We start from the raw sequence: 26,129 nt of genomic DNA, 5'->3' as shown, positions 1-26,129 counted from the left end.
GCACATATGCAAACACAAACAGGCGTGTGAACAGGCACACACACGCTCCACACGCTCACACACACCTACTGCAATCTCAGAACCTCAGGGGCCACAAAGCCCTCGGGGGAGCAAAGCCTGCACCCACCCCTCCTCCTTGACTTGGGGTCTATCCCTGGGGTCGGGGAGGGGCAGGCAGAATGGCCAAGGGTTAGTGGCTCATGGTGCTTCCTGGACGTCCGTGGTCCTCGGCTGGTGCAGTCTACTCTCTCCAGACAGGACCAGCATCTCCACAAACGAATTCCCAAGGAGCCTCAAGTGGTCACATTAGACGACTCTGAGGAGGCAGAGCACCATGTCCAGGGCAGAGGCAGCTGTGCGGGAGTTTGTGCTTTGGCTGAGGCACTGGCGAACGTGTCAGACATGAGACTCTGTCCTGTGTGGCCCCAAAACTGCCCCACAGTCCTGCTCCTGGGCAGCCCGGGGCATGTGCACACTCCTGCACGTGCAGTCACACACGTGCAGTCACACACATGCAGGCACACACGCACTCACACAGTGCAGTCACACACATGCAGGCACACATGCACTCACACACGTGCAGTCACACACATGCAGGCACACACGCACTCACACACGTGCACTCACACACATCCACTCACACACGTGCACTCACACACATGCACTTGCATGCACTCGCACCCATGCACGCACACACGTACACTCACATGCACTCACACACATGCACTCACACACGTACACTCACAAGCACACACACACTCACACACGTGCACTCACACACATGCACTTGCATGCACTCACACCCATGCACTCACACATGTACTCACAAGCACTCACACACGTGCACTCACACACCTACACTCACACGCACTCACGTGCATTCACACATGTACACTCACGTGCACTCACACACGTGCACTCACATGTACACTCACACGTACACTCACACGTACACTCACGCACTCACACACATGCACATACATGTGCACTCACACACATGCACTCACACACATGCACTCACACACATACAATCACACGCACTCACACATGTGCACTCATGTGCACTCACACACGCACACACACTCACATGCACTCACACACATACACTCACATGTGCATGTAGACTCATACACTCACGCACACATGTGGACTCACACACGTGCACTCACACACACACGTGCACTCACACACGTACACTCACACGCACTCACACACGTGCACTCACGCATGCACACTCACAAGCACACGCACACACACATGGACTCACACATGTACACAAGCACTCATGCACTCACACCCATTCACTCACACATGTACACCCACACACGTGCACTCACACGTGCACGCACATACACTCACACACATGTGCTCACACACGCACTCACACATGTACACTCACACACGCACTCACGCACTCACACATGTACACTCACACGCACACACGTGCACTCACGTACATTCCCACTCACATGCAGTCACACACATGCACTCTCACACATGCTCACACACGTACACCCACACCTGTGCACTCATGCACTCACACACGTATACTCGCACTCACACACGTGCACCCACACATGTACACTCACAAGCACTCACATGCACTCATGTACACTCATGTACACTCACAGGCACTGACACACGTGCACTCACACACGTACATTCAGACATGCACTCACACACACAAGTGCTCGCACACGCGCACTCACACACACACACATACACTCAAGCACTCACACACATGCACTCACATGCACTCACACACGTGCACTCACACACACACATACACTCAAGCACTCACTCACAAGCACTCACACATGCACTCACACACGTGCACTCACACACATGCACTCACAAGCACTCACACGTGCACTCACACATGTGCACGCACAGCCTGCAGGAGACTAAGAAGCCCCCTGCAGGCATTTGGGAGGCAGCCTCTTCAGTTCTGCAGCTCATCTCACTCACCTGAGGATCCGATCAGAATTGGAGCTACTCTTGGAAGGATCTCCTGTCTGCGGCTGCTGCTTCTCATGGGATTTGGCTAATTTTTCGGCGGCAGCAATGGGACACCCAGACAAACTAGAGGAAGGAAGAGGAGGGATATCTGAGCCTCCCCTCCACGCCTGTCCTGTCCTGGGTGACTGCGTGTGTGGGCGTCTCACGGCAAGGTCATTCAGATGTGAGGACTCCAGGTGTGCAAGAAGCCAGAGCCGGGAATAATCCTGTCATTCTGCAGGGCAGGGGTTTTCTCTCTGACTCTGTTCTTTAGCCCTCAAAGTACAAGCTGCCTAGTCAGTTTCTGTTGTGGAACATTCTATGCCAATGACACACAAAGATGAAATATACCCTAAAGGCCTTGAAAGCTCTGGGCAAAGCTGCCTCCCCTGCATGGGTCCGGGTGACAGGCCTTCCCCTCCCCTCGTCCTCTCCCTTCCCAGCTTCCAGGGCTGGATTCTGCAGCCGTCTCTGGCTCTTGTTCCGCCAGCTGCCCTGGGCAGCCCAGGGCCCCACTTGGACCACAACCTGGGCACTGACCCTGGATGACTCAGGCCCAGGTAAGCCTAAGACACGGAGGCAGCAGCTTCCTCTGTCAGAATTAAGTCAACTGTGAGCACCAGCGCCAGCCCTGCAGCCAGCCGGGGAGGTGACGTAAGGGGAATTGGCCTCTCTTCAAAGGAAGTGGCCTCAAAAGCTCTGGCAGTCCCTTCAGCTGAGCATATGCTGGGGCAAAGGCATATGCCACCAAGGCCATGGCCACCCATGACACTTTGGGTAAGGCTGGGGGAGTAGACCCCCTTGCCATAGAAGACGCGTCAACAACTATACCTCGAGGGCGGTTGGCAAGCTTCACTTCCACCTGGGCCTCAGAACTGCCACAAAGCAGCCCAGAGTACAGTCCTGGCCTGCCGAGGTTACTGTTCGTGTCTGCCCTTTCCACGCAGGAGCAAGAGCCAGTGTGCAGAGGTTTTCTGAATGTGGGCAGGACACAAGCATTCACCTGGCTCTCCACATGGTCATTGTACCTCTCTTCACAGAGGGTGCATTGCTCGCTCCTCCACAGGCCGCCCCCTGCTCTCTTGAGACCCCCAGCTCATAGGGGTCAAGGCAGCAACCCCACGAGGTGACTGCACCTCCAGTTGCTGCTCTGCCCAAAGGGCCCTCACAGCCCAGGTGTGCCCTGACCTTATACCCACTCCTGAGGGCAGCAGGCAGGGAGAAGGGCAGCCCACAGGGCCAGAGCCCTGTCCCAGGTCACGGGCCCAAGGCCCAGACCGGGACACACAGGCCTAACCCAGGTGCCCTCCCACACATGGGGCCCCCCCCGGCGCCCACCCTGGCCCAGTTCAGTCCAAGTACCTTCTGTGCGTGTTGCGGTTGCTGTTCACATGGCCCTGGCCTGTGCAGCCGGGAGTGGGGCACTTCAGCACGTTCTCATGCATGGCTAAGACTGTAAGAGAACCAGGGATGGAGGGAGCCAAGGCTGTCAGAGAATCTGGGGAGCACCAGCTGAGTGGGGAGCACAGGCTGAGGAGGAGGCAGGAGCCCTGTCCAAAGGCTGCTGCTTGCTGTGCGGCTGGGGGACACAGCAAATTAGGGCAGCAACGCAGGGCAGCTCCAGCCCCCAAGAGCCTGCAGACGTAACCCCCCACCCTCAGCGTGATCAGGGCACACCCCCCCCACCACTGTGGTCCCTCCCTAACCCCCCACCCTCAGTGTGATCAGGGCACGCTCCCCCCACCCTCAGTGTGATCAGGGCACACCCCCCACCACCACTGTGGTCCCTCCCTCCTGCGGCAGAAACCAGACTCAGCTTTAAAACCTCTCATTCTGTGGTTTGCTCCTCTAAATTTAATTTTCACAATTACTGCTTCTAGCCTAAAAATTAGAAGAAGTATTTGCTTCCCAAGCCTTCGGAGCACAGAGGTTGCTGCAAGAAGACCTCTCCCTTCCCAGCGTGGCTGGCACTGGCCTGTCCCCTCCCATCGATCTGTGACTATGGGCTCTGACCCCGACTGGCGTCTCTAGGTAGACAAATGGGCTGGTTGCAGGGCCCCAGCCTCAAAGGGCTCAAGTTTGGGCTAAGGCCGTTTGTGGGGGGAGGCGGGGAGATGTAAGGATGAGCATCTGAACAAACCAAAGGGGCAGGTTACCACCCAAACACCACAGAGGCAGCCTGAGCTTCAGAGTTAGGGCTAACGCTGCACAGAGCTACTCACTCTCTGGGGGGATCCTATCCTTGTGGGGACAGCCAGAAAGGCTGCGGTGGTGAGGGTACAACCCGGTAACGTGGCCAGTGCCATCACAGCCTGGTGTTGGACACTTGATCTCACGCTTCTCAGCTCTTGAAGGATCTAAAACACACAAGTCACATCAGTTAGAGCCCGGAAGCTGGGTGGTGAGCAGAGACGGGGCAGGGGTAGCTCAGGACCCCTCTCTCTGGCTGTCCAGAGAGAAGAGAGGCAACACTGCCCATGAGCTTGAACAGGGACTGGGGCTGGACAGTCAGGTGACCCTGAAGAAACCAGCCCACACTGGCTACCTGTGTGCAAAAGCCCTGATACTGCCCTGACCATCCCAAATAGCGGTTTGTGCAGTGTTTTAAGGAGAACCACCCAGATGGCAGCTGGAGTCCTCTTTCCTCTCTCCTCTGACAGTGCGGAGGTCTCATGGGTCTCCTAGACCTAGAGAGGTCAAGGCGTTTGGCAACATTCCTGCCAGGAGATATCCTTGGAATTTGACAAAACGAGGAGGACGAAGGAGCTAAGAAACTTGTCCAAGGCTGCATGACTAACATACGTCTGGGCGGAAATTTAAACCCACATCTGTTATTGACCTCATCTAGACTCTGCAGGATCAGGCTGGTCACTACAGAGTGCAGGGACCGGCAGGAGCACAGAGGACCCTCAGAGCAGAGCTGACGTCTCAGTGAAACACCTTTGGACGAGCTGTCCCCTTTGGGAGGGTGCAGAGGTCACAGAGCCAAACTCAGAACTCCCACTCCAGAGGGGGAGGCCCCCACGGTGGGCTCTGCTGCCCCCAGCTCAAAGGAGCAGGAAGTCAGACTTCCACCCACGTGGACAGGCAGCGGGGTCCTGAGGGGCTTCCAAACCCGTGCCCAACACCTGCCTCCTGGGCTTGCCGCCCCGTCCCACAGCCTCCATTCAGAATTCTCGCAGCATCTGGGTCCCCACACGAGTCCCTTGGAACCAGTCCCAGTCTCGTCTCTATCCTGCTACACGTTCACATTGCACACACACTCACAGCCCAGCCCGGCACTGCCTGGTGTTCTCAGCTTGGCCACCTGTGTCACCCGGGACTGTGTCCCTTTGGGTCCACGCACTGAAAATCTATTCCTGAAGGCAGGACACCTTGCCTCTGGGTCCCCCTGTGTCTGTCCCACAGGTCTGAGACCCTTGAAAACCTGGCCTGGGGCTGTCACCTGGTGTCTCTGTTCCTCATACGTGTCCCACCCAATTCTGCGCTGATCTGTGTGGCCCAAGCACACCACACCCAGGCTAGTAACCACACCAGGCCCTTAACACCTGTCCCTAAGTCTCACCTTTAGCCTGTGTCTCTTTGTGCCCATGGCCCCACAAGGCTGGAGCATGACGGTGCTGACTTAAATCTGGGTCCCCAAAGAGCTGTCCCACCATCTGGGTTGCCCTAAAGGGTGTCCCCTCAAAGCCTGGGGTCCATCTCACCCTGAAACCATATCCCCACCTGTGTCCCTTAGTATCTTTCCCCTGGGCTTGTCTCATAAGCCTGGGTGTTCCCAGAAAATATGGCCCTCATGTCTCCACTGATCTGCCTATCATGCCCCTTGAATTATGTCTTGCTCAGGTCTGCCTCTCCCATGAGCCAAGTGCGTCTTCCCAGGGTTGGCCTTGAGTCTGTGTCTCCTGCATTTTTGGTTCCTGGCTCCAGCACCTGAGTTACCTCCCATCCCAGTTCTCTCTCCTTATCTGCCCCTCCCTGGTCTCAGCTAACCCTTCCTGGGGGCACTCATCGGAACAGTGCCACGAACTCCCACCGCCCCCTTCCTGGGGGCACTCATCGGAAGATCTGCCCCTCCCTGGTCTCAGCTAACCCTTCCTGGGGGCACTCATCGGAACAGTGCCACGAACTCCCACCGCCCTGTCCACCTGGAGAAGAGACGCAGGACTAGACGTGGGGAAAAAATAGGCTGAGGTCGGGCAGGTCCCTCGTCCTAGGAGAAGAGAGGCCAAGTGCCCAGGTGCGTACCTCTCTGCACCAGGCCGGGTGAGCCAAAGCTGACCTGTCCAAGGCCTGACCTCCCTGGCATGGCTCACTGAGGGAGCAGCCCCTGGCCAGCCCTGCTCCCCAGGCCCCTGTCCCAAGGAGGAATCTGAGATGGGCAGTCAGCAGGGCAGAGCCAGCCTGCTGTCCAAACCCTGACACCCCAGTAACAGTGAAGGCTGCAACCATTCACTCAGGATTCGTCCTCAGAGCTCAGCACTCCAGGCTCCCAGCTGCTCCCCAAACATGTCAGCCCAGTCCCAAGCCCCTCCAAGCAGCCCTCCTTGTCTGTCCTCACCTCAACATCAGCCACTCAGTGTGGTCAGCGGATGCCTCCCCTATACCCTGCACACTTTAGAGCCAAACCCAGAGCAGATGCAGAGCCAGCGGCAGGCTGCTTCCTCTGAGGAGGGCACCCCTCACCTCTGCCTGCTGGGCTCCACCCCACGAGAGGATCAGGAGGACCCAGCATGGCTGTAGCAAACAGCGGGTTCTGTCATAGCACAATCCCTGCCACAAGTGTGAGTTGGGTGGAAGGGACAGGACAGTCCGCACCCTCTCCGGATCCCAGATGCTGCTGTGACCAGTCACTGTGGGTGGGTCACTGTCCCTCCCACCTCCTCTCTCCCACCTGGTTCTTTCTCACACGTCTCCACTCTATGATTGCTCTGTAAAGCAGTGTGGGAACCCATTTGCTCAGTATCTGACCACAGTCTGTGTCATGTATCTGTCCTTTTGTCTGCTTTTCTGCCATCTCCCAGCCTCCTGTCCTAGAAGGGCTCTCAGCCTGCATTTGTACACTGGGGCAGGGGTGAAAGGATGAGTCTGCAGGGCCAGGCCACCCCTGACCCCTACCTTTACTGTAGTAGCTCTTCCGAACAGTGTCCAGGGCCTTTGCTGCCTTCCCTGGCTCTCCCAGGCCCAGCTGGCTCTGCTCGGCGGGCGGGCAGCCCGGCTCACAGACCGTGCGCACCTGTTCAGCCTTCAGGGCAATGGCCTGCTCCAGAAGGCCCAGGTTTCCCCGGGTCATCATGTCATGCATCTCCGACTCGTCAGTGACTGTTGACTTCTGGGAGTGGGTGTCCTCGTCCTTGTCATCATCCGAGCGGACCTCCACAATAACAGAGTACTCAGGCTTGGGACTGGGTGGTTCTGGGCCCTGGAGCTCAGGTGCCTTCTGGGCAGAGGTTTGAGAGGTGTCCTCCTGAAAGATCACATCAGGAGCTGCCTCTTCCTCCTCCTCCTCCTCCTCCTCTTCCTCCTCCTCATCCTCTTCCTCCTCCTCTTCCTCGTCCTCTTCCTCTTCCTCTTCTTCATCCTCTTCCTCCTCCTCTTCCTCCTCCTCCTCCTCCTCTTCATCCTCCTCTTCGTGACTCAGGATGCCTTTCTGCTTGCTGGACTCCTCACTGGCTGCATCCTCCAGGGACTGGGGACACAGGTCCTGGCAGCGTTCGGTGGTGACTTCTACGACCTCCTCGGCATCCTCTGGCTGGATGAAGAGGCCCTTTTCACCCTCCTCGCTGGCAGCTCCCTCTGTGGCCTCCTGAAGCAGGTGCACAACGCCAGGGCCTGGCTTGGCCGCCAGAGTCTCTTCAGCAATTTGACCCAAGTTCAGGAGAGAAGTGGCGATGATTCCCTGGTAACTGCTATAGCTGCCCTTGGAGGAGCCAGTGGGGTTGGATCCAAAATGGGACTTGATGGGGCTCCTTCCTGCACAAAATCAAAATCAACATGGGGGCCAGAGAGCATGTGGGAAGACTCCAGGTCTCCAGTCCCCAACACACCCACCACCCCTCCACCTGACCTACCACTCACTCTTTACACGGGAGCCAAGCGGAAACACGAAACTCCCGAAGTGGGGATTTGGTATGGACTTTCTGTCAACCCTTCTGCCTGAATCCAGAAATCATGGTGAACATACTTCAGGAGGCAGGTCATGGGCCACTGATGTATTTTCTAAACTAAGAATTACTTGGATACTTTTCCTTAACGTTCCTCTCTCATCACGTTTACTTTCCGAATCAGATCAACCTGCACTGTATACAATGGAGCTTAAGCAGCAAGTCAGATTTTTAAAAATAATAATTGTTTCATAATTGAAAAGCAGTAAATAAGAATGGGCATGGTGGCTCATGCCTGTAATCCCAGCACTTGGGGAGGCCGAGGCAGGCGGATCACCTGAGGTCAGGAGTTCAAGACCAGCCTGGCCAAAATGGCGAAACCTTGTCTCTACTAAAAATACAAAAATGAGCTGGGCATGGTGGTGCACGCCTATAGTCCCAGCTATTCCTTGAACCCGGGAGGAGGAGATTGCAGTAAATAAAGATCGTGCCCCTGCACTCCAGCCTGGGCAACAGAGTGAGACTCTCTCGAAACAAAAACAAAACAAAACTAAGATATGGTAGGTGCTCACCACATGCAGGCCCCGTAGGGTTGTCAGCAAGGACGCCTGGGCCAGCACGTCCCACAGTGGTAGGAACAGGCCCTGCCATCCACCCACTTCGGAGGGGAAAGTCCAAGCCCAGGATGATGCCTCAACTCCAGACGCCCTTCTTGATAAGAAAGCAGGAAAATCTGCGTCTCTTCTCCCTGCGATCTAGGACTATGTTGATTCACTCACTCCAGAGCCCCCCAAGGGAGCTGGGGCTGAGGACCCTCTCTGGCTTTGCTTCTAAAATCCATCTCAGACCCTTCCCCATTGCAGAAGCTTGGGGAGTGTTGGGTGGGTGGTGGGGATGGCAGGGGGAGCGGACCTTGGGCCTCGTCTGACCCCAGTTCTCTACAGATCTGCCAGGGCTCTCAGGGGTACAGACCCCTCCCTCTGGAACCCAGGGGCCAAAGCACCTGCTTCACCCACTTCCGCCAAGGGCTCGGTGCCCCAACATGGCAGTCCTGGTAGACCCCCCAAGGAAATGGGGGACTCATCTGCTTTCCTCCTTCCCGTCTTGGCTTCCCCGGGCACCCCATTTTCAGAGGCCCCACCTGGTCCTCAATCACCTGAACTCAACCTGAGGTGTTTCCTCAGCATCTGCCTGTGAGTGCCACAGGGGAAAGCAGACGTCTCACCCATGCCCCCAGGCAGGTCTCCCAGAGGGCCAGTCTAAGACCCTCCCTTCCCCACGTACAGACACACAGAGACACAGCCTTGTCTGTCTCTCATATACATGCAGACACCTGCCGAAACATGCTACAACTGCACACACACACACACACACCAGCCGCGTGTCTGTGTCTGCCCTGCCTCCCTCCTACACACACAGTGTTCACACACACACACACCACAGGCCCATAAACACCACGGGCAGACCTCTCTCCCAGGAAGCCCAGCACATGTTGGGACAAGACATGCCTTGTTCTCAGGAAGAGCTTTCTCTCGCTCAGAGTGAGCCCCTCCCCGCTCACAGGCTGCAATTCTCCAGGGCCACACTAAGCACCCTTTATTCGGGGAAGAAAGAGCGACAAAGCACCTTCAGCTGGCTCGGGGCGATGAATCTCCTCCTGTCCTGACGTCTCAGCCTCGGCCCCCTCCAGAGTTCCTTCCGATTCATCCGAAACAGAGGCGTCCTTCACCTCGGTGTCCTCACTGCCGTCGCTGTCCACACCATAGCCCTCGTCCAGAGCCAGCTTCAGGGGGTGCGACTTCCTCTTGGACACCAGGTGCTCAGCCTCAGCGCCCTCCAGCTTCCTCTTCTTGGCCAGGGGGCAGCTCTGTAAACTGGGAAGGAGGAGTAGGCAGTGGAGAGGGCCAGGCTAGGGCCACGAGAGGCCTCAGCCACCCCACACGCCGCTCCCGAGGGTCCTCCCTCCCTCCCTCCCCTACAGACTCATCCAGTTCTTGCAGGGGACTCAGACAAGAAAACCACAGTGCAGCGCTGGGAGGTCAGGTGGTCTGTCTTTCCCCACAGGGCGTGCCCATGGCCACACGGGCCTCCAGGCTAGAGTGGGAGGTCGCTGCCCTGCAGAAGGGTCAGCAGCCTGGCCTCAGGAGCCGTGGAAAAAGATGGAAAGTTCTCCATCTGCAAAAGGGCCTAGAACAGAGTTGGGCGGGCAGTGGGGGGCCTCCAAATCTGCTTCCCAGGAAGCTCTGTGAGATCCAAGGGTCCTCTTACCTTCGGTGCCTGGAGTACTTGCCCCGGACGTGTCCTGAGCCAGTGCATCCCGGGGTGGGGCAGCTGAGGGGAAAGAAAAAGGCGAGGTCACATCAGGCGATGGGTTCAGACCTCAGGGCCCATCGCAGACCTTCACCCTGGGGAGCAGACTCTCTCCAAACGATTCATCTCAGAACGGCTGCTTGCAGTTTGCTGAAAATTAATAACTCACCCCATTCAAATAAATGAATGGCTCGTTACAGTTTTACAAGTGTTCAGTTAAAGACTGTTTATACGTAAGAGCAAGGCTTCTAACGCCAGAGTCTCCCAGACCGCTCCCTACGGCAGGCATTCCACCAGCTGCCACCAGGTTTCCAGGAGCTTGGACACAAGATACTCTGAGGTGCCCTGAACACAGTACCCCTCTCTAAAGAGGGCCCAAGTCCAAAGCACAGAAGTTGGCATTCACTGTGCCCATCATAATGCTATAAGACCTATGGCCATCGGCGGCAACAGTCTCTGCATTCCCTGCCAGCTGTGACCTTCGTGCCCCAGCAAACTGAGCCAGGTCTGACAGGCAGAAAGGAATCTGTGGCCCAAGCCAAAGGCAGTGGTGAAGATTCCACCAGTGCCTGTAGCTGGTGTGAGTCCCAGCTTCCACATAGGGAAAAGAAGCCAGGAGGGCCAATGAACCAGGAGCTGACAGGGTCTGCCTCGGTGGAAGACTCTTGGGCTAAGAACGGCAGTTTGGGGAGGGGGTGATACTGACCCTCCTGCATCTCTCACCCCAGGGTTGGCAAGCACAAGGCAGGACACCCAGGAGTTCCTCTTCCTTAACCATCATCTGTCTCCCAATATAACCAAACCAGCAGGAAGCTCTGGAAGCTTCTGAGCATGAGTACTGACTATGCCAACCACCGTGGCAGCAGGACCACAGCTCCCACAGCAGCCTCGGGGCCAAAGGGGCCGGTGTGGAGTGTGAGGCCAGAGTTCACCACATATCAGGCTCTTGCGGGCTGTCGGATGCATCCACGGCTCAAGGACTACAAGGAGCAGCCATTGTAAGACCCAGATGCCTGCGCCAAGTCGCCTAAGGCAGGTGGGAGGGGCAGGCCTGCACTCCTTGTGGGAAGACAGAGGCTTTCCTGGCCAAGATGGGAAGACCTTGTTTTGTTTTGTTTTGTTTTGTTTTGTTTTGTTTTGTTTTTGTTATTTTATATATATATATATATATAAAATACTTTAAGTTCTAGGGTACATGTGCACAACGTGCAGGTTTGTTACATATGTATACTTGTGCCATGTTGGTGTGCTGCACCCATCAACTCGTCGTTTACATCAGTTATAACTCCCAATGCCACCCCTCCCCCCACTCCCCATAATATGCCCCAGAGTATGATGTTCCCCTTCCCATGTCCACGTGATCTCATTGTTCAGTTCCCACCTATGAGTGAGAACATGTGGTGTTTGGTTTTCTGTTCTTGCGATAGTTTGCTGAGAATGATGGTTTCCAGCTGCACCCATGTCCCTAGAAAGGACACGAACTCATCCTTTTTTATGGCTGCATAGTATTCCATGGTGTATATGTGCCACATTTTCTTAATCCAGTCTGTCACTGATGGACATTTGGGTTGATTCCAAGTCTTTGCTATTGTGAATAGTGCCACAATAAACATACGTGTGCATGTGTCTTTATAGCAGCATAATTTATAATCCTTTGGGTATATACCCAGTAATGGGATGGCTGGGTCATATGGTATTTCTAGTTCTAGATCCTTGAGGAATCACCACACCGTTTTCCACAATGGTTGAACTAGTTTACAATCCCACCAACAGTGTAAAAGTGTTCCTATTTCTCCACATCCTCTCCAGCACCTGTTGTTTCCTGACTTTTTAATGATCGCCATTCTAACTGGTGTGAGATGGTATCTCATTGTGGTTTTGATTTGCATTTCTCTGATGGCCAGTGATGATGAGCATTTTTTCATGTGTCTGTTGGCTGTATGCATGTCTTCTTTTGAGAAATGTCTGTTCATATCCTTTGCCCACTTTTTGATGGAGTTGTTTTTTTCTTGTAAATTTGATTGAGTTCTTTATAGGTTCCGGATATTAGCCTTTTGTCAGATGAGTAGATTGCAAAAATTTTCTCCCATTCTGTAGGTTGCCTGTTCACTCTGATGGTAGTTTCTTTTGCTGTGCAGAAGCTCTTTAGTTTAATTAGATCCCATTTGTCAATTTTGGCTTTTGTTGCCGTTGCTTTTGGTGTTTTAAACATGAAGTCCTTGCCCATGCCTATGTCCTGAATGATATTGCCTAGGTTTTCTTCTAGGGTTTTTATGGTATTAGGTCTAACATTTAAGTCTCTAATCCACCTTGAATTAATTTTTGCATAAGGAGTAAGGAAAGGATCCAGTTTCAGCTTTCTGCTTATGGCTAGCCAATTTTCCCAGCACTATTTATTAAATAGGGAATCCTTTCCCCATTTCTTGTTTTTGTCACGTTTGTCAAAGATCAGATGGCTGTAGATGTGTGGTATTATTTCTGAGGGCTCTGTTCTGTTCCATTGGTCTATATCTCTGTTTTGGTACCAGTACCATGCTGTTTTGGTTACTGTAGCCTTGTAGTATAGTTTGAAGTCAGGTAGTGTGATGCCTCCAGCTTTCTTCTTTTGACTTAGGATTGTCTTGGCAATGCAGGCTCTTTTTTGGTTCCATATGAACTTTAAAGCAGTTTTTTCCAATTCTGTGAAGAAAGCACTTGGTAGTTTGATGGGGATGGCATTGAATCTATAAATTACCTTGGGCAGTATGGCCATTTTCACGATATTAATTCTTCCTATCCATGAGCATGGTATGTTTTTCCATTTGTTTGTGTCCTCTTTTATTTCACTGAGCAATGGTTTGTAGTTCTCCTCGAAGAGGTCCTTACATCCCTTGTAAGTTAGATTCCTAGGTATTTTATTCTCTTTGAAGCAATTGTGAATGGAAGTTCATTCATAATTTGGCTCTCTGTTTGTCTCTTACTGGTGTATAAGATTGCTTGTGATTTTTGCACATTGATTTTGTATCCTGAGACTTTGCTGAAGTTGCTCATCAGCTTAAGGAGATTTTGGGCTGAGATGATGGGGTTTTCTAAATATATAATCATATCCTCTGCAAACAGGGAAAATTTGACTTCTTCTTCTCCTAACTGAATACTCTTTATTTCTTTCTCTTGCCTGATTGCCCTAGCCAGAACTTCCAACACTATGTTGAATAGGAGTGGTGAGAGAGGGCATCCCTGTCTTGTGCCACTTTTCAAAGGGAATTTTTCCAGTTTTTGCCCATTCAGTATGATATTGGCTGTGGGTTTGTCATAAATAGCTCTCATTATTTTGAGATACGTTCCATCAATACCGAATTTATTGAGAGTTTTTAGCATGAAGGGCTGTTGAATTTTGTCAAAGGCCTTTTCTGCATCTATTGAGATAATCATGTGGTTTTTGTCTTTGGTTCTGTTTATATGCTGGATTACGTTTATTGATTTGTGTATATTGAACCAGCCTTGCATCCCAGAGATGAAGCCCACTTGATCATGGTGGATAAGCTTTTTGATGTGCTGCTGGATTCGGTTTGCCAGTATTTCATTGAGGATTTTTGCATCGGAAGACCTTGTTTTTAACAGGATTGACATTGTGAGTCTGAGCTCTTTCCAAAACCCAAGCACATCTTCCAGAGCCTGTGAAGGGAGGAAGGAAAGGGCTGACACCCCCACACCTGGGACCCAGGGAAGAAGGAAAGGGCTGACACCCCCACACCTGGGACCCAGGGAAGAAGGAAAGGGCTGACACCCCCACACCTGGGACCCAGAGAAAAGAACACCATCCCCAGCCTCTATCCAGACACCTCTGATCGTTTCTAATTCGACTGACCACAGGCCTGACTGCAGACAACTGTGGGGCCCAATGGCCTTGCAGGCCACCCTCCCTGACCACCTCAGGGAGAACTGTCAGTAGAATCCAGACCTCACCGTATCACCCAACTCAACAGCAGCCATGGGGTGGGGGAGTGCTCATGGGACGTTCTCTGCAGCCTTCCAGGGTGGTGCTTTCAGTGTGTTAAAAAGAAGACAGAAAGGGAGGGAAGGAAGGAGGGAGGAGGGAAGAAGGAACCCAGGCGGGAAAGGAGGGGAAGAGGGAGGAAGAGGGAGAGAGGGAGGGCACGCCACACTTACTGCGGGTTCCCTTTCCAAACTGAGGGAGTTGCTGCTGCTGCCGCCATCCACCTCTCCCTGCCTCTAGTCTCTTCTAAAATCCAGGCCCACACTTGCTTTCACTCTTCGGAGAACTAGCTTCGAGACTTTTCACAAAAAGCTCCTTGTTACTGGGGACTCGAAGCTAAGGTCCCAGTCAGTCGATGAAATCACTGAGCTAATCAGGTAATTAGGTGACAGCTGCTGTGGGGACCGAACTGCCCCGAACACATCACCCTCAGCTCCGAAGAGTCCCGGTCCCCAGAAAGGTGGGCCCGCACCTTCCCGCCCCAGCTCAGAGGCTGTGAGACAGGGCTGTGAGCCAAGTGCGTGGAGCCGACAAGGCCACTCCGGGGCAGGAAGCTGGAAACCCCTTAGATGCCTGTTCCCCACCCCACAGCCGAGGGGACAAGAGACCCAGCCAGGGCCTCCAAGGGTGCCATGCCAGCAGATGCCAGCCCTGCAGTTCACCTGCAAGCACACCCAGCTCTTATTTACTGATGTCCTCTGGGTGCTCAGGGCCAGAGCTGTAGGGAGAGGAAGACGGCCAGGGCTCCAGGACTCCTGAGCCTCTTTTCTCCGGGAGGAGGGAATTCCCCAGCCTTGACTCCTCAGCTCTGACTAGGGCTGGTGTCAGAGATGCGAGGAAAGGACGCACGTGAGGCTGGGAAGAGGGTGTGGCTCACAGTCACCCCTCAGCTGGCACCCTGCATGAGAGCTCTGAGGGACCGAAACTTGAAAAGTAGGCCTCAAAGAAGACAAGTCGGGAGAGGAGCCGAATCCCAGCCTGGAGCCCCGTGCTTCAGCTACAGCCTTTGAAGACACTGCCTTCCCTGCCTTCCCTCCCTCCCCTGGGGCAGGTAGAAGATCCCCCACTCCCTCCTGTCATCTGGGTGGGAGTTGGCCAGTGGCTCCAGAAGAGGAAGGGTGAGCTACAGATGTGTTCTCTCTCTGAACGTGGAGATGATCCTGAACTCGGGGTTGCTGGCGACTTGCTGTCTCAAAGATGCTAACCCCAACCCTCACCTTCCCTAGTCTTCGCCTCCAGCAGAGCCAGTCTGAGGCCATGTGACAACAGATGGACCCAGGCAAAAATGCAAGCTGAAATGTCATCTGTTCTTCCACTGGGTGAGAGGAAAAGTCATCAAACTGCCTCTTCGCTCAGGCACTCAGAAACTCCCAGTGGGCTCCAAGGTCGGAAACAGCAGCTCAGGGTCCAACTCGAGCCAAGTCCAACCTCTCCTCAGTTCACCTGGTAAACAGCCAACGGAGTGTCTTCCCGGGAGCTCCGCCTGAGCTGGTGGGGAGAAGAGCTGGGGTTAGGGGCACTGCAGGCCGTGAAGTTCTGAGTCAATGGGGTGCTAAGTCCCTCATCCACAGAGAAAGTCCTGCACGCAGGGGTTCCCCACAGGTGACTCTGTGTCCGTGAGCTCATCCAGTGCCACGGTCTGCACACAGGACGTGGTGCTCCTCTCACAGACCACAACAGTGCGTGTTCTCTGTGGGTCATGCTTCCTGTTCTGCCACCCACAGTGTGGGCCCCACCAGAACAGAGGTCTCATCTGCTCGTCCAGTCAGAGCCCAGGGTGTGCTGGTAAACAGGTCTTTGGGAGGGGGAGACATCATCAGCCCATTTCTGTGGTGTAAATGCTCCCGCTATGGCTGGGGCACACAGTCAGCCAGCACGAGCCACAGGCATGCCCACGTGGAGCGTGTGGCCAACAGATGTTTGAGAACACAGGAATGCATGGTACCTTCTGTGCAGAGTGTATTCGATTCCTTGGAACATAATCTTTGTTTGATTTTACTTTAAGCATCACTTGTCAGCAATGAAGAATTGGTGAAGAAATTGCTGTTGGAACACGAGACGTCAACATGTTTTCCCCGAGTCTCTCCATTAAAAAGATCAAGGGTCTTACTCTTACCAAGCATGTAGGTTAGACCTCAAGGCTGGTTACGAGGGTGTCAAAATCCAAATGCTCACAGAACCCCTCACTTAGGCTGGACAGGTCCTCTCAGAACGTTTCAAAACAAACAAATCTATTCGACAGTCATTTTTTCTTCCGCTATTTCAAATCTACAAGAGAGCACCCAGCCACTTGTATTTGCCTTTTCAACTTCCTCCACACTCCATCTGTTCCTCAAAAGCCTGGAGTTTCCTCTACTCCTGTGCCCTCACCTGGGACTATCCTCCATCTTTGTCTCCACCGTGTCCCCGGGTGACTGCCACGTGGCACCTCCTCTTCCCTTTTCTCAGGGCCCCTCTGAGCATCTTGCCATTGCAATCACTGCTTCCTCAGCAGGCTGGCCAAGCAGACAGTGTCTCCCTTCCAGGGAGCCGGCCCCTGTGCTTCGGGGGACTGTGTTCTGGGGAGCACCCGGTGGGTTGCTGAGGACACCTGACTGGAAGTGCTGGCACATGATCTGGTTTGGCTGAGGTTCCACCCCACCCCTCCCACCTGTTACCCAGGGTGGGCCTTCCAGCAGTTAGCGCGTGTGATTCAGCGCCTTAGAGGAGGGTTAACCCCCGAGTCTCCGTTTCCCCACTTCACAAACAGGACAATAACATCACAAGGCAGTGCTTCCATCACCTTCCCAGAGATCAAGACTGTGATGTGCGACTGGCGCAGAGCCTGGGGCTTGCAGCACCCCAACTCCCTCCCGTAGCCCTGCCCCGTTCATCTCCACGTTATGGGGCCTCAAGCAGAGGAGGGACACTGTCTTCCCGTCCCACCTCTGCAAAAGGTTTACAAAGTGAACTCTGCAGTCCTCTCGTTTTCCTGATTGGCATCCACTCTTCAATGGTTTGCTGGACAATAAGATGCTCCCTGCCCTGGGAATCTGTATCCCTAAGAAGCAGGAAGAAAACGGTCACAGAGCTCAGCCAGCCAGGTCATCAGCACACAGAACTGCTGTTTGCATCCCGAGCCAATGGAAGACTCGGGACGTAGAAGATCCCCTTCTCTCATCTCATTCGCAAGCTGGGCCTCCAACCATCTGACACAGAAGCTCTTGTGAGAGTCCGCTAAGAGAGCGGCTCGTTTTTGGTTGGGGGACCCAGCAACAGTCCAGGTCCTCTCGGTGACCAGGTGTGAGCACATCCGTGTCCTCGCCATGATGCTGGGACACCACATGATGGGGGCAGGACAGAGGTGAGAACGGACAGAGATGGGGCCAAGATAGCTGGACACGTGGCCAGGAGAAAGGCAGTCTCCTTAGGGAAAGCAGGGGCTCACCGGGGTGTTTGGTCAATCCAAGAAGACCCCGTTTGGGACATTTAGGATATCTCCAGGGTCACAGGCACATAGACGATGCTTGGTGCTAACAGGAAGACTTCCTTACCTGAGGTCTGCAGCTGTGGTCTCTGGGGGTCCTGGGAAAAAGAGAGAAACAGGGAAAACATGTGAGAATTGTGATTTTAAAGACTCATTGCCCTAACAGCATAAACTAAGTTAAACAGCCGAGAGGTTTGCCAAGGACAAGTGGAGGCAATCTCAGTGAGACCTGAGCAGTTTCCCCAGGGCCCTCACCCTTTCCTGACCTCCCAGAGAGTCCTCCAAGGTCAACAGAGTGAGCTGCTCCCTCCAGCCCGGTGCTCGCCCCAGAAGCTCCCCTGAGCAGTTTTGCAGAGTGGGACAGATGCTCCACCTCACACAGGCTCTCTGGGACCTCAGGGCCAGGGATGGTATCTCTTTCTCTAATTGCAGATAGAAGTCAGCTTTTGGCAAGAAACACAAACCACCAGATCAAGCTGGACAGAGAAGAGAACTGGACCAAGTGGCTGGTCCTTCAGTGGTGGCTGCAAAGGTGCACGGGGCTCTGACCAGGGCAGGAACACCTGAGATGCTTGGGCACAAGAGGAAGCTCCTGCACGGATCAGGGAGGTAAGTCTGGCCAGCGGCTGGGGCTCAGATCCTAGCAGAGTGAGCAAGGCCTTGGCCCCCTCTCCTCCCACTGCACTTCCAGTTCAACCCAACAACCTCCTATTCCCCATCAGCACCAAGACTGATCTCCTGGGAAGGAAGGGGCCTGCTGGTGGAAGGCTGGTGGCCTCTCATTTCCAAACAATGGCCTCATAACGGAGCCTTGCTACTCCGACTTCATGGAGCTGAGTCTGCCTCTACATTTCTGCCCTCAAGGCAGGTTCATCTGGGCCAAAGGCCCCTCAGCAGCCCTCTGAGATGCCAGCTTCAAAGCGCAGCAGCCCTGAGGATGAACGAGGCTGAAGAGGCCTGAGGTCCCCAGGCGTCTCTGCACACGTGTGGTTACGGCTTTGTGCTCCCAAGGAAGACCGTGGAGGAAAGTGGCATTTACGGCCCTGGAGGACGTAAGGGCAGCACTCACCTCGCAGGGCCTTGGATCGGGTGCGAGCTCGCTTGTCTTCATTTTCTAAGCTCATCTGCAAGCAAAAAGCCATGAGGTTAACAAGAAAACCCAGCCAGTGCCTCTGGAGTATAGAACATTCAGGAATGGTCTGTCCATTTTCTGGCTCAAGCTTTGACAGCAAAGGTGATTTTGGGCACAGAACAACAAGGATGGGCTCACAAGACAGGAAAGGCCTGGGGCCAGGAGCAGCAGGTGGGAGGGTGTGGAGAAAGGACCTTCTACAAGACTTGGAAGTGTCCCATCAGTATGTCGCCGCCCTTGGCAAGGAGGGTACAGCGCACCATGCCCTCCCACTGCCCCCAGATTTGCACCTGCCACCAAGTACTGAGACATGGGCCCTGCTCCACTGAAGCCTGGTGAGTGTCCGTGTTTTATCCATGAGGGTCTCCCGGCCCGACACAGAGCAGCACCCACTGCTCACCTGGCCAGGCAGGTGCCAAGGCATCAGGGCAGGTTGCTCACCACAGACACGGCCACCAGCAGCAGTGCCGGGTCATCCAATGGCTTCTGACCCCAACGTGTCCCCAGAGCACAGCTTCCCATGGGCCTTTTCTTCCCACTACGGCAGAAGGCTTTAATGCCCCTCACGCACCCGGGTCGTTCCGTGAGAAACAGGCAACCTGGAACGGCCCCAGCCCATATGTTCTCTGGGCCTCAAGGGCCTGGCTGCCTTGCCTGAGCCCATCGGTGTCCCTCCCCACCTGTGATCCCTGAATCTGACCAGCCTCCATGGGGACGCTGCCCACAGCATTGTCCTGCGAGGGAGTCATGGGGGAGCCCCCAGGAGGGTGACAATCACAGAAAGGACATGCCGGGGGAACGAGGGGGGCGAGGGTCACACACAGAATCCTCGTCCTGTGTCACCCATGACAAATCTGGGCAGGCAGGTAAATCCCACCCACTCCATGCTATGCAAAACGTCCTTCCCAGGGAGCCGCGCCAGGCCAGGGAGGCACCTCTAGCTGGACAGGGGATGCTCCATCCCAGGAGGCCCAAGAGGAGAGAGCTGGGCTCCACCACCATCACCTGTGGTCAGGAAGGGGAGGCAGCAAATCCACAGCTCCTGTCCCAGGCCACAGATACCAGAGCTGCCAGGGCTCTATGCGTGAGGCAGTCAAAGGGAAAGCAGGGGAGTGGAAAGAAATAGCAGAAGAAAGGAAGGGAGGCAGCAGGAGGGGGGCTCAGAAGCCCCCACATCTTAAACGGGGCTTTAGTTTCTGAAAGCCAGCAAGAGACAAATGTCTACAGCACCACCTGGGAAGAAAGAAAAAGGAATTCCCCCAATTAGTAAGATGAAATTTGCAAACTGAACCTCCCCCATGCAGCAGCACTAACATACAATGATGTATGTGATTTGTTAAGGAAGAAAAATCAAAACCTGGGTAATTTATGCAACCTGTGGACTCCGGCTGTGGAGCACAGTGCTGGCGGCCGTGCGTTTATTTCCGCCTTCCAATAGAACAGAAGACGGTTACTACAATTTCTATTTGTAAAGCGGAGGTTCCCCATGGACCAACGGCTCACGGTGGAAGTGAAGAGAGGAGCAGGTGTCACAGGACTTCATCACATTTATGAGCCTTCAAATGTCGTCTGCGCGGAGCCCGTGCGCGATGCCTCCGACGCGGGACGCACAATGGAGCTGATGTGTCTGAATGCGCGGTGCCTGCACTCAGCTGAAATGCAATCTACAGCTTTTTTTTTTTTTTTTTTTTTTGCCAGTTTTCCCAAGGATATTGGCAAGCATTCTGCTAGGTTAAAGCGTGCCTTGGCAATTTGGATTTCCTGCAGATAAATTATTCAAAGAGCAGAGAATAGAGAGACTGCAGGGATGTGTAATGGGTGCTGCTTGAAAACTGTGAGCTCCCATTGATGAAGCTGACAGCTCTGCCTCTCCTTCTGCCGAGCACCTTACCATTTGCAATTTATCTGCATCGACTGGTCAGTAAGCGAGAAGTTCTCTTAGGTGCATGTAGCTTTGATTTTTAAAGGGAAAAAACTGACCTACCAAAGGAAAAAAAAAACCAGGCTCTTTAATATGAGAATGAATCCGTAAGAGCTGGGTGACTTGGGACACTGGTTTCTGAGCTGTTTGAAATCAGCAGTGCCGGCTGACACGAAAGCATCTGGGCTAGGCCATGACAAAACCAGCACTGCCTGATTTACATTATTTTTCTTTTCGAAAGAACTCAAAGCACTTCAGAGGTGGATTCTCTGCTCTCCTCCTGCAACAAGATCAGCACCCTGACGTGGTAGATGGAGAGCGGGTGCTGGGGTGGCCCTGTGCCCAGCACCACCCACGCTCACCTTGGCGATCACTGGGCGGCAGCCCCCCAGACCTTCTGCCCCCACCACACAGTGGCAGCTGGGCCCCAAAGGGCAGCTCAATGATGCAAAGAAAATTAAACACTTCTCAATTTTTCATTGATTTTTAAAACACACTTCACTTGTTCCAAACACAAACCAACCAGGTCCCTTTTTTTGTGCGACCCACCAATAGCCCAGTGCCCCCTCCCCTTGAGGGCGAAAAGGTCCCTTTGTTGAGACAGAATGACCCCGTTACCCACTCGCACTGCTGGGCTGGCAACCTCCCTCAAGAACGTCTGCTCTGTTTCTCCAATGCCAACGTCATTCTGCCACTGCGAGCATGTCTTAGGCTGTAATTAATATTTCAATAGTTCTGCCTTCAGTAGGAAAACCATGAAAACTATGGGGAGGAGAATAATTCATAAATGCAAATACGTTGTATACTGCCAAATTAACCCGAGAGAACTGTCTCCTTGTCCACCCATTTAACTTGCTTTCTTAGTGCCATATAAAAGCCGTCTCCTCAAAAGTGTGTTTTTGCTTTGTTCTGTTTTATATTTCTTTTTAGTTAAGTCAGGATTAATCATGTAAGCTCTTTTGAAAATAGACATAGTTCTGGCCAGGCGTGGTGGCTCACGCCTGTAATCCCAGCACTTTGGGAGGCCGAGGCAGGCGGATCACTTGAGGTCAGGAGTTCATGACCAGCCTGGACAACAGGGTGAAACCCCGTGTCTACTAAAAATACAAAAATTAGTTGGGTGTGGTGGCACATGCCCGTAGTCTCACCTACTCAGGAGGCTGAGGCAGAAGGATCACTTGAACCTCGGAGGCGGAGGTTGCAGTGAGCCAAGATTGCACCACTGCACTCCAGCCTGGGCGACAGAGTGAGGCTCCGTCTCAAAAAAAGAAAAAAAACAGTATATATATATACACACACACATAGTTCTCACCGTGACGTGCTACAAAGACCAGCCCCTTTTCCAGACTCATCTGCATGCTGGCCTTGCTCAAACAGAGTGCCCTGAGTTGGGTGTTTGCAAACTCAGAAACCAAAACAAGCAAATGCAGTTAGCAGTCTTAAAACCTGCAGAGGAATCTGGACTCTTAGGTGGCTCACGCCTGTAATCCCAGCACTTCGGGAGGCTGAGGCAGGCATGGTGAAACCTGACTGTACTAAAAATACAAAAATTAGCCAGGTATGGTGGCAGCCACCTGTAATCCCAGCTACCTGGGAGGCTGAGGCAGGAGAATTGCCTGAACCCATGAGGCAAAGGCTGAGGTAAGCCGAGGTCGCACCACTGCACTCCAGCCTGGGTGACAGAGCAAGACTCCGTCTCAAAAAAAATAAAAAATGAAAAGAACCCAGAAACATAGCCAGTAACAAACCACTCATGTCTAACCTCTAAGGGGAAGTGGTGGACTCAGCTTCCAAAGATGTCAGGGTTGGATATTTTCCATGAAGCCCAACAGGCTTCGTGCCAAATTCCACATTTGCCCCAGAGGCTGTGTCTCCCTGCTCCATTCCGGGCCCCAGCTCAGGGACACCCATTTCTCCTCGCTCACTCATTCACTCTCTCTCTGTCTCTCTCTGCCTCTTTTATTCCTCTTCCATGCTTCTCCCCAGGCCAGGCCCTGAGAGCTGAACAGCTCCCTCCCTCAACCCCATCACATCCCTTCTGCACCAATGGCCCAGGGCCGGTCAAAGGACAGAATCCTGGCTGAAGCCTGGCCCCAGCAGGAGGGTGTCCTGGCCCTGAGGGGCACCAGCCTGGCATCCCAAGGTTTGTACATCACTCCAGGGTGGCAGGGAGTGCTTGGGGACAGCTCAAGAAACAGGGAGCTCTGCTAAGGCTTGAGAGCCAGGTAGGGATGGGGAGGGTGAATGGATCAGTGACCTGCAGACATTTGGGGTAGGAGGCACTCCAGAGGTAGAGCCGGGAGCTTTCTTGGGTGGCCAACACCCTGCCTCTTCCCACCTCCTCTCAGTCTCCACCCTGTGCCTGTTTGTTTCCCTCACAGTCCTCATCTCAATCTGAAATGAGCTCGTTCATTCATGGTTGTAAGCTCATCGTCTCTCCTCCAGAGAGCTGCTTAGTGCATGTCATTTAAGGATGGGTGGATGGACAGGTGGATGAATGAATAAATGGGGACAGTCAGAAACATCTCTGAACTCCTGGAGAGCCGTGGTCAGAGGGCTGCACACAGGCCATATGTGGGAACCCTGAGCTGGGGGGTTCCGGGCGTTCTGACACCACAGGGGCCATTCACCCAGCCCTGGACCAGAGGAGGAGACACGACAGTGTTTCATTTTCTTTAAAATGTGTTCTGACAGCCAGAAAATCTGGAGAATTAGGATGGACTGACAACTATTCTTTAAAAATCCATAAAATTACAAAGGTTATAGTGTCTCGGTGGGACGGTTGGGCCTCTTGCATAATGGTTTTCCTCCCGGAGACCCATCTGCTGAGTCCCAGGGGACCATAGGCAGCCCCTTCCCGGGAGGAAGGGGCCAATGAAGACTTCGGGGTGAGGAGGTGGCCAGAAACTGGCTATCACCCACCCTGCCTGGCTCCAACAGTGCCTCACACACATTCAGTCTCACTTCTCTGCAGTGAGGGGAGGGGAGAAAGACAGAGCCATAGTCTGGCCTGTTTTCTTCTCTCACTTAGGTACTGAGGGCAGCATCAACTTCCCTGTCACTGCTGTGAAGCCATTAGGGCAGAGAGCATCGTGGAAGACCACGTTCCCACTCAACAATCTAAGAGCAGCATTCAAGCATTGTCTTGCTCCCCTCCCGAGTATCCCACAAGGATCACCTGCTGTGTCCACAGCCCTTCCCTTCCCTTTCTTTGGAGCATGGACCTGCCCGCCAGCTCAGCCCACAGAACAGGTATAGAAAGTCGGTGAGCTGGGCACACGTCCTGCTTTCCACTCTCTAGATCTCTGAGGCTAAACCATATGCCGCCACCCCTGCACCCCACTGGCAGCCGTCACAGTACCCCTGGTTCCTTGCAGAAATTGTTCTATCCCCACATTGGGTGACTCCTGTTGCATGTCTGAAATTCTGAAATTCTCCTGACAAATTCAGCAGAATAGACCAGCCTCCTCCTTGGAATATAGAAAGGACACCTCCATGGGGCATTATTTAACACATGTCTGAGAAGGGGTTCTCTTGACAGCTCTAAGCATGGGATACTGGCTCACTTCACTCCCAAATCAAAAATTAGAGCTACATAATGGATACCCTGATGAAGCAGCCATATCTGCATCCATCTGTTAAAAACTCCAGCATAAGTGGAATTTATACCCACCCAGGGTAGAATCCAACAACATCAAGTGAGGCAAGCCAGAAGGGCCATACCCACTGGCAGTTCCTTCCCTTGCAGGAGCCTCTATCCAGTAGTCCTTGCCTGAGGCACCCCCCTGCCCTGGGTGGCGGGAAGAAGGGTTGGCTGAATGGCTATGCAACTGATCTTTTCCTTGATTCCGTATCTCTACAGTCATCCACTGAATAATTTGCAAGAAGGGGGTTGAGGAGCTACCATCAGTGCCTGCACACCCCACTGACACACCACCACCTGACTTTTCTGGCAGCCCCTTCCAACCGGTCCTGAGCTGTCCACATGCCTGGTGCTGAACTCAGAGGCATGCCGCAGGCTGTCACAGTCCCCTGCACAGGGTTTGTGTGTTCACTGCCCTCCCATGCTGGCTCCTCACCTCACCCGTCTCCTGTCCTAAGCCACCCTCTGGAAGGCTGACCCTGATGCTGCTGTGGCTGTGTGACATTCTCGCACTGTGACCACAGCTCATCCCTGTACTGTCACCCTCTTCAGCCTCCTTAGTCAGGAGATTCCACCTGCACCTGCCCCACAGTCCTCTATCTAGGCAGTCGACCCTTTCTCATCCTCTCACCTTCTCTGGCACACTTTACATCTTAGCTTCTCTATTCAGAGCAGTAACTCAGGCCCTATCTGCAAGAAATGAAGGGAAATAAGGAAATGACCCTCAAACAGAGAGATGAAAGAGCTGGTGACGCCACAAGAATCTGGGCACGGGCCCCTGGCTTTGTTCACAGAAGCAGCACTTTGAACAGCCGTGGGTTGTCCATGTAGGTGCCAAACTCTCTGAGTTTGTCATGCCTGGGCCAGGGGGAGACAAAAATCTTCTTACCCGCCCCTGGCATGGCACCAGACATTTGCAGATAACACTGCACGCAGAGCCCCTGGCCTCAAATCAAGTAACTCTCATGCTCACATGATCTCAGGCCAGGACAGCTCTATGTGAATCCTCGGGGTTTGGGGTGGGGCAAGGGGAATGAGGCCAAAAACTGAATGACCAAGATAAATAATATTTTAATTCAATATTTAGAAACATCAACATGATGCAAAAAACCATGATAAACAAGATACCAAAACTTTAAATCAAGACAGGATCAATATTACTGACTCCTCCTTGTGCCTCAGGCTCCAGTGTGGATCAGCAGAGCACTGATAATCCTGTGGGAGCCAAAACATGAGCAGAGGCGCTTAACGAGGCATCTATAACAGACCCATTAAAATGTACATTCTCGTCACCAGATTCAAAAGAAAAAGGTTGGGCTTTGAGAGTAAAATACAAAAAAAGCACCCCCAAATGAAGTTCCCACCGCAACTGCATAGCCCTCCTTGCCTACACCCTGCACCATCACCGTCCTTGAGCCGTGCCCTGAGTCACAGCTGGATCCTTGCTGGAAAGCATCTACATGCGAAAAAAGAGAGGTCAGAAACTGGTATCTGGGAAGGCTTCACCCTAAGCCTGTTGTCAGCCTCTACTTCCAGCTGTGAGGGTCACCTGACCCTGGGACCTGGCTGCACCCAGACA

At 53.5% G+C, this 26,129-nt stretch overlaps 1 protein-coding gene across 8 annotated transcripts in view; it reads right to left on the bottom strand.

Moving 5' to 3' along the window:
- The window catches only part of MYT1 (myelin transcription factor 1), a 93,958-nt gene that overhangs the window by 25,963 nt on the left and 41,866 nt on the right, over nucleotides 1–26,129 (bottom strand). For all 8 annotated transcript variants that reach the window (XM_037982542.2, XM_037982544.2, XM_073014229.1 and 5 more), the window contains 8 exons: nucleotides 18,924–18,978; nucleotides 17,922–17,952; nucleotides 10,371–10,433; nucleotides 9,729–9,976; nucleotides 7,117–7,971; nucleotides 4,221–4,355; nucleotides 3,361–3,451; nucleotides 1,969–2,082 (listed from right to left, as the gene is read on the bottom strand). In XM_037982542.2, coding sequence (XP_037838470.2) covers nucleotides 1,969–2,082; nucleotides 3,361–3,451; nucleotides 4,221–4,355; nucleotides 7,117–7,971; nucleotides 9,729–9,976; nucleotides 10,371–10,433; nucleotides 17,922–17,952; nucleotides 18,924–18,978 — 1,592 coding nt within the window. The remainder of the gene's footprint in view (nucleotides 1–1,968; nucleotides 2,083–3,360; nucleotides 3,452–4,220; nucleotides 4,356–7,116; nucleotides 7,972–9,728; nucleotides 9,977–10,370; nucleotides 10,434–17,921; nucleotides 17,953–18,923; nucleotides 18,979–26,129) is intronic.

The sequence above is a fragment of the Chlorocebus sabaeus genome, unplaced genomic scaffold (genome assembly GCF_047675955.1).
Source record: "Chlorocebus sabaeus isolate Y175 unplaced genomic scaffold, mChlSab1.0.hap1 unalloc_scaffold_501, whole genome shotgun sequence".
NCBI classification, from domain to species: Eukaryota; Metazoa; Chordata; class Mammalia; order Primates; family Cercopithecidae; genus Chlorocebus; species Chlorocebus sabaeus.
The sequence above is the reverse complement of the archived record's forward strand: the minus strand, read 5'-3'. Positions and strand labels throughout refer to the sequence as shown.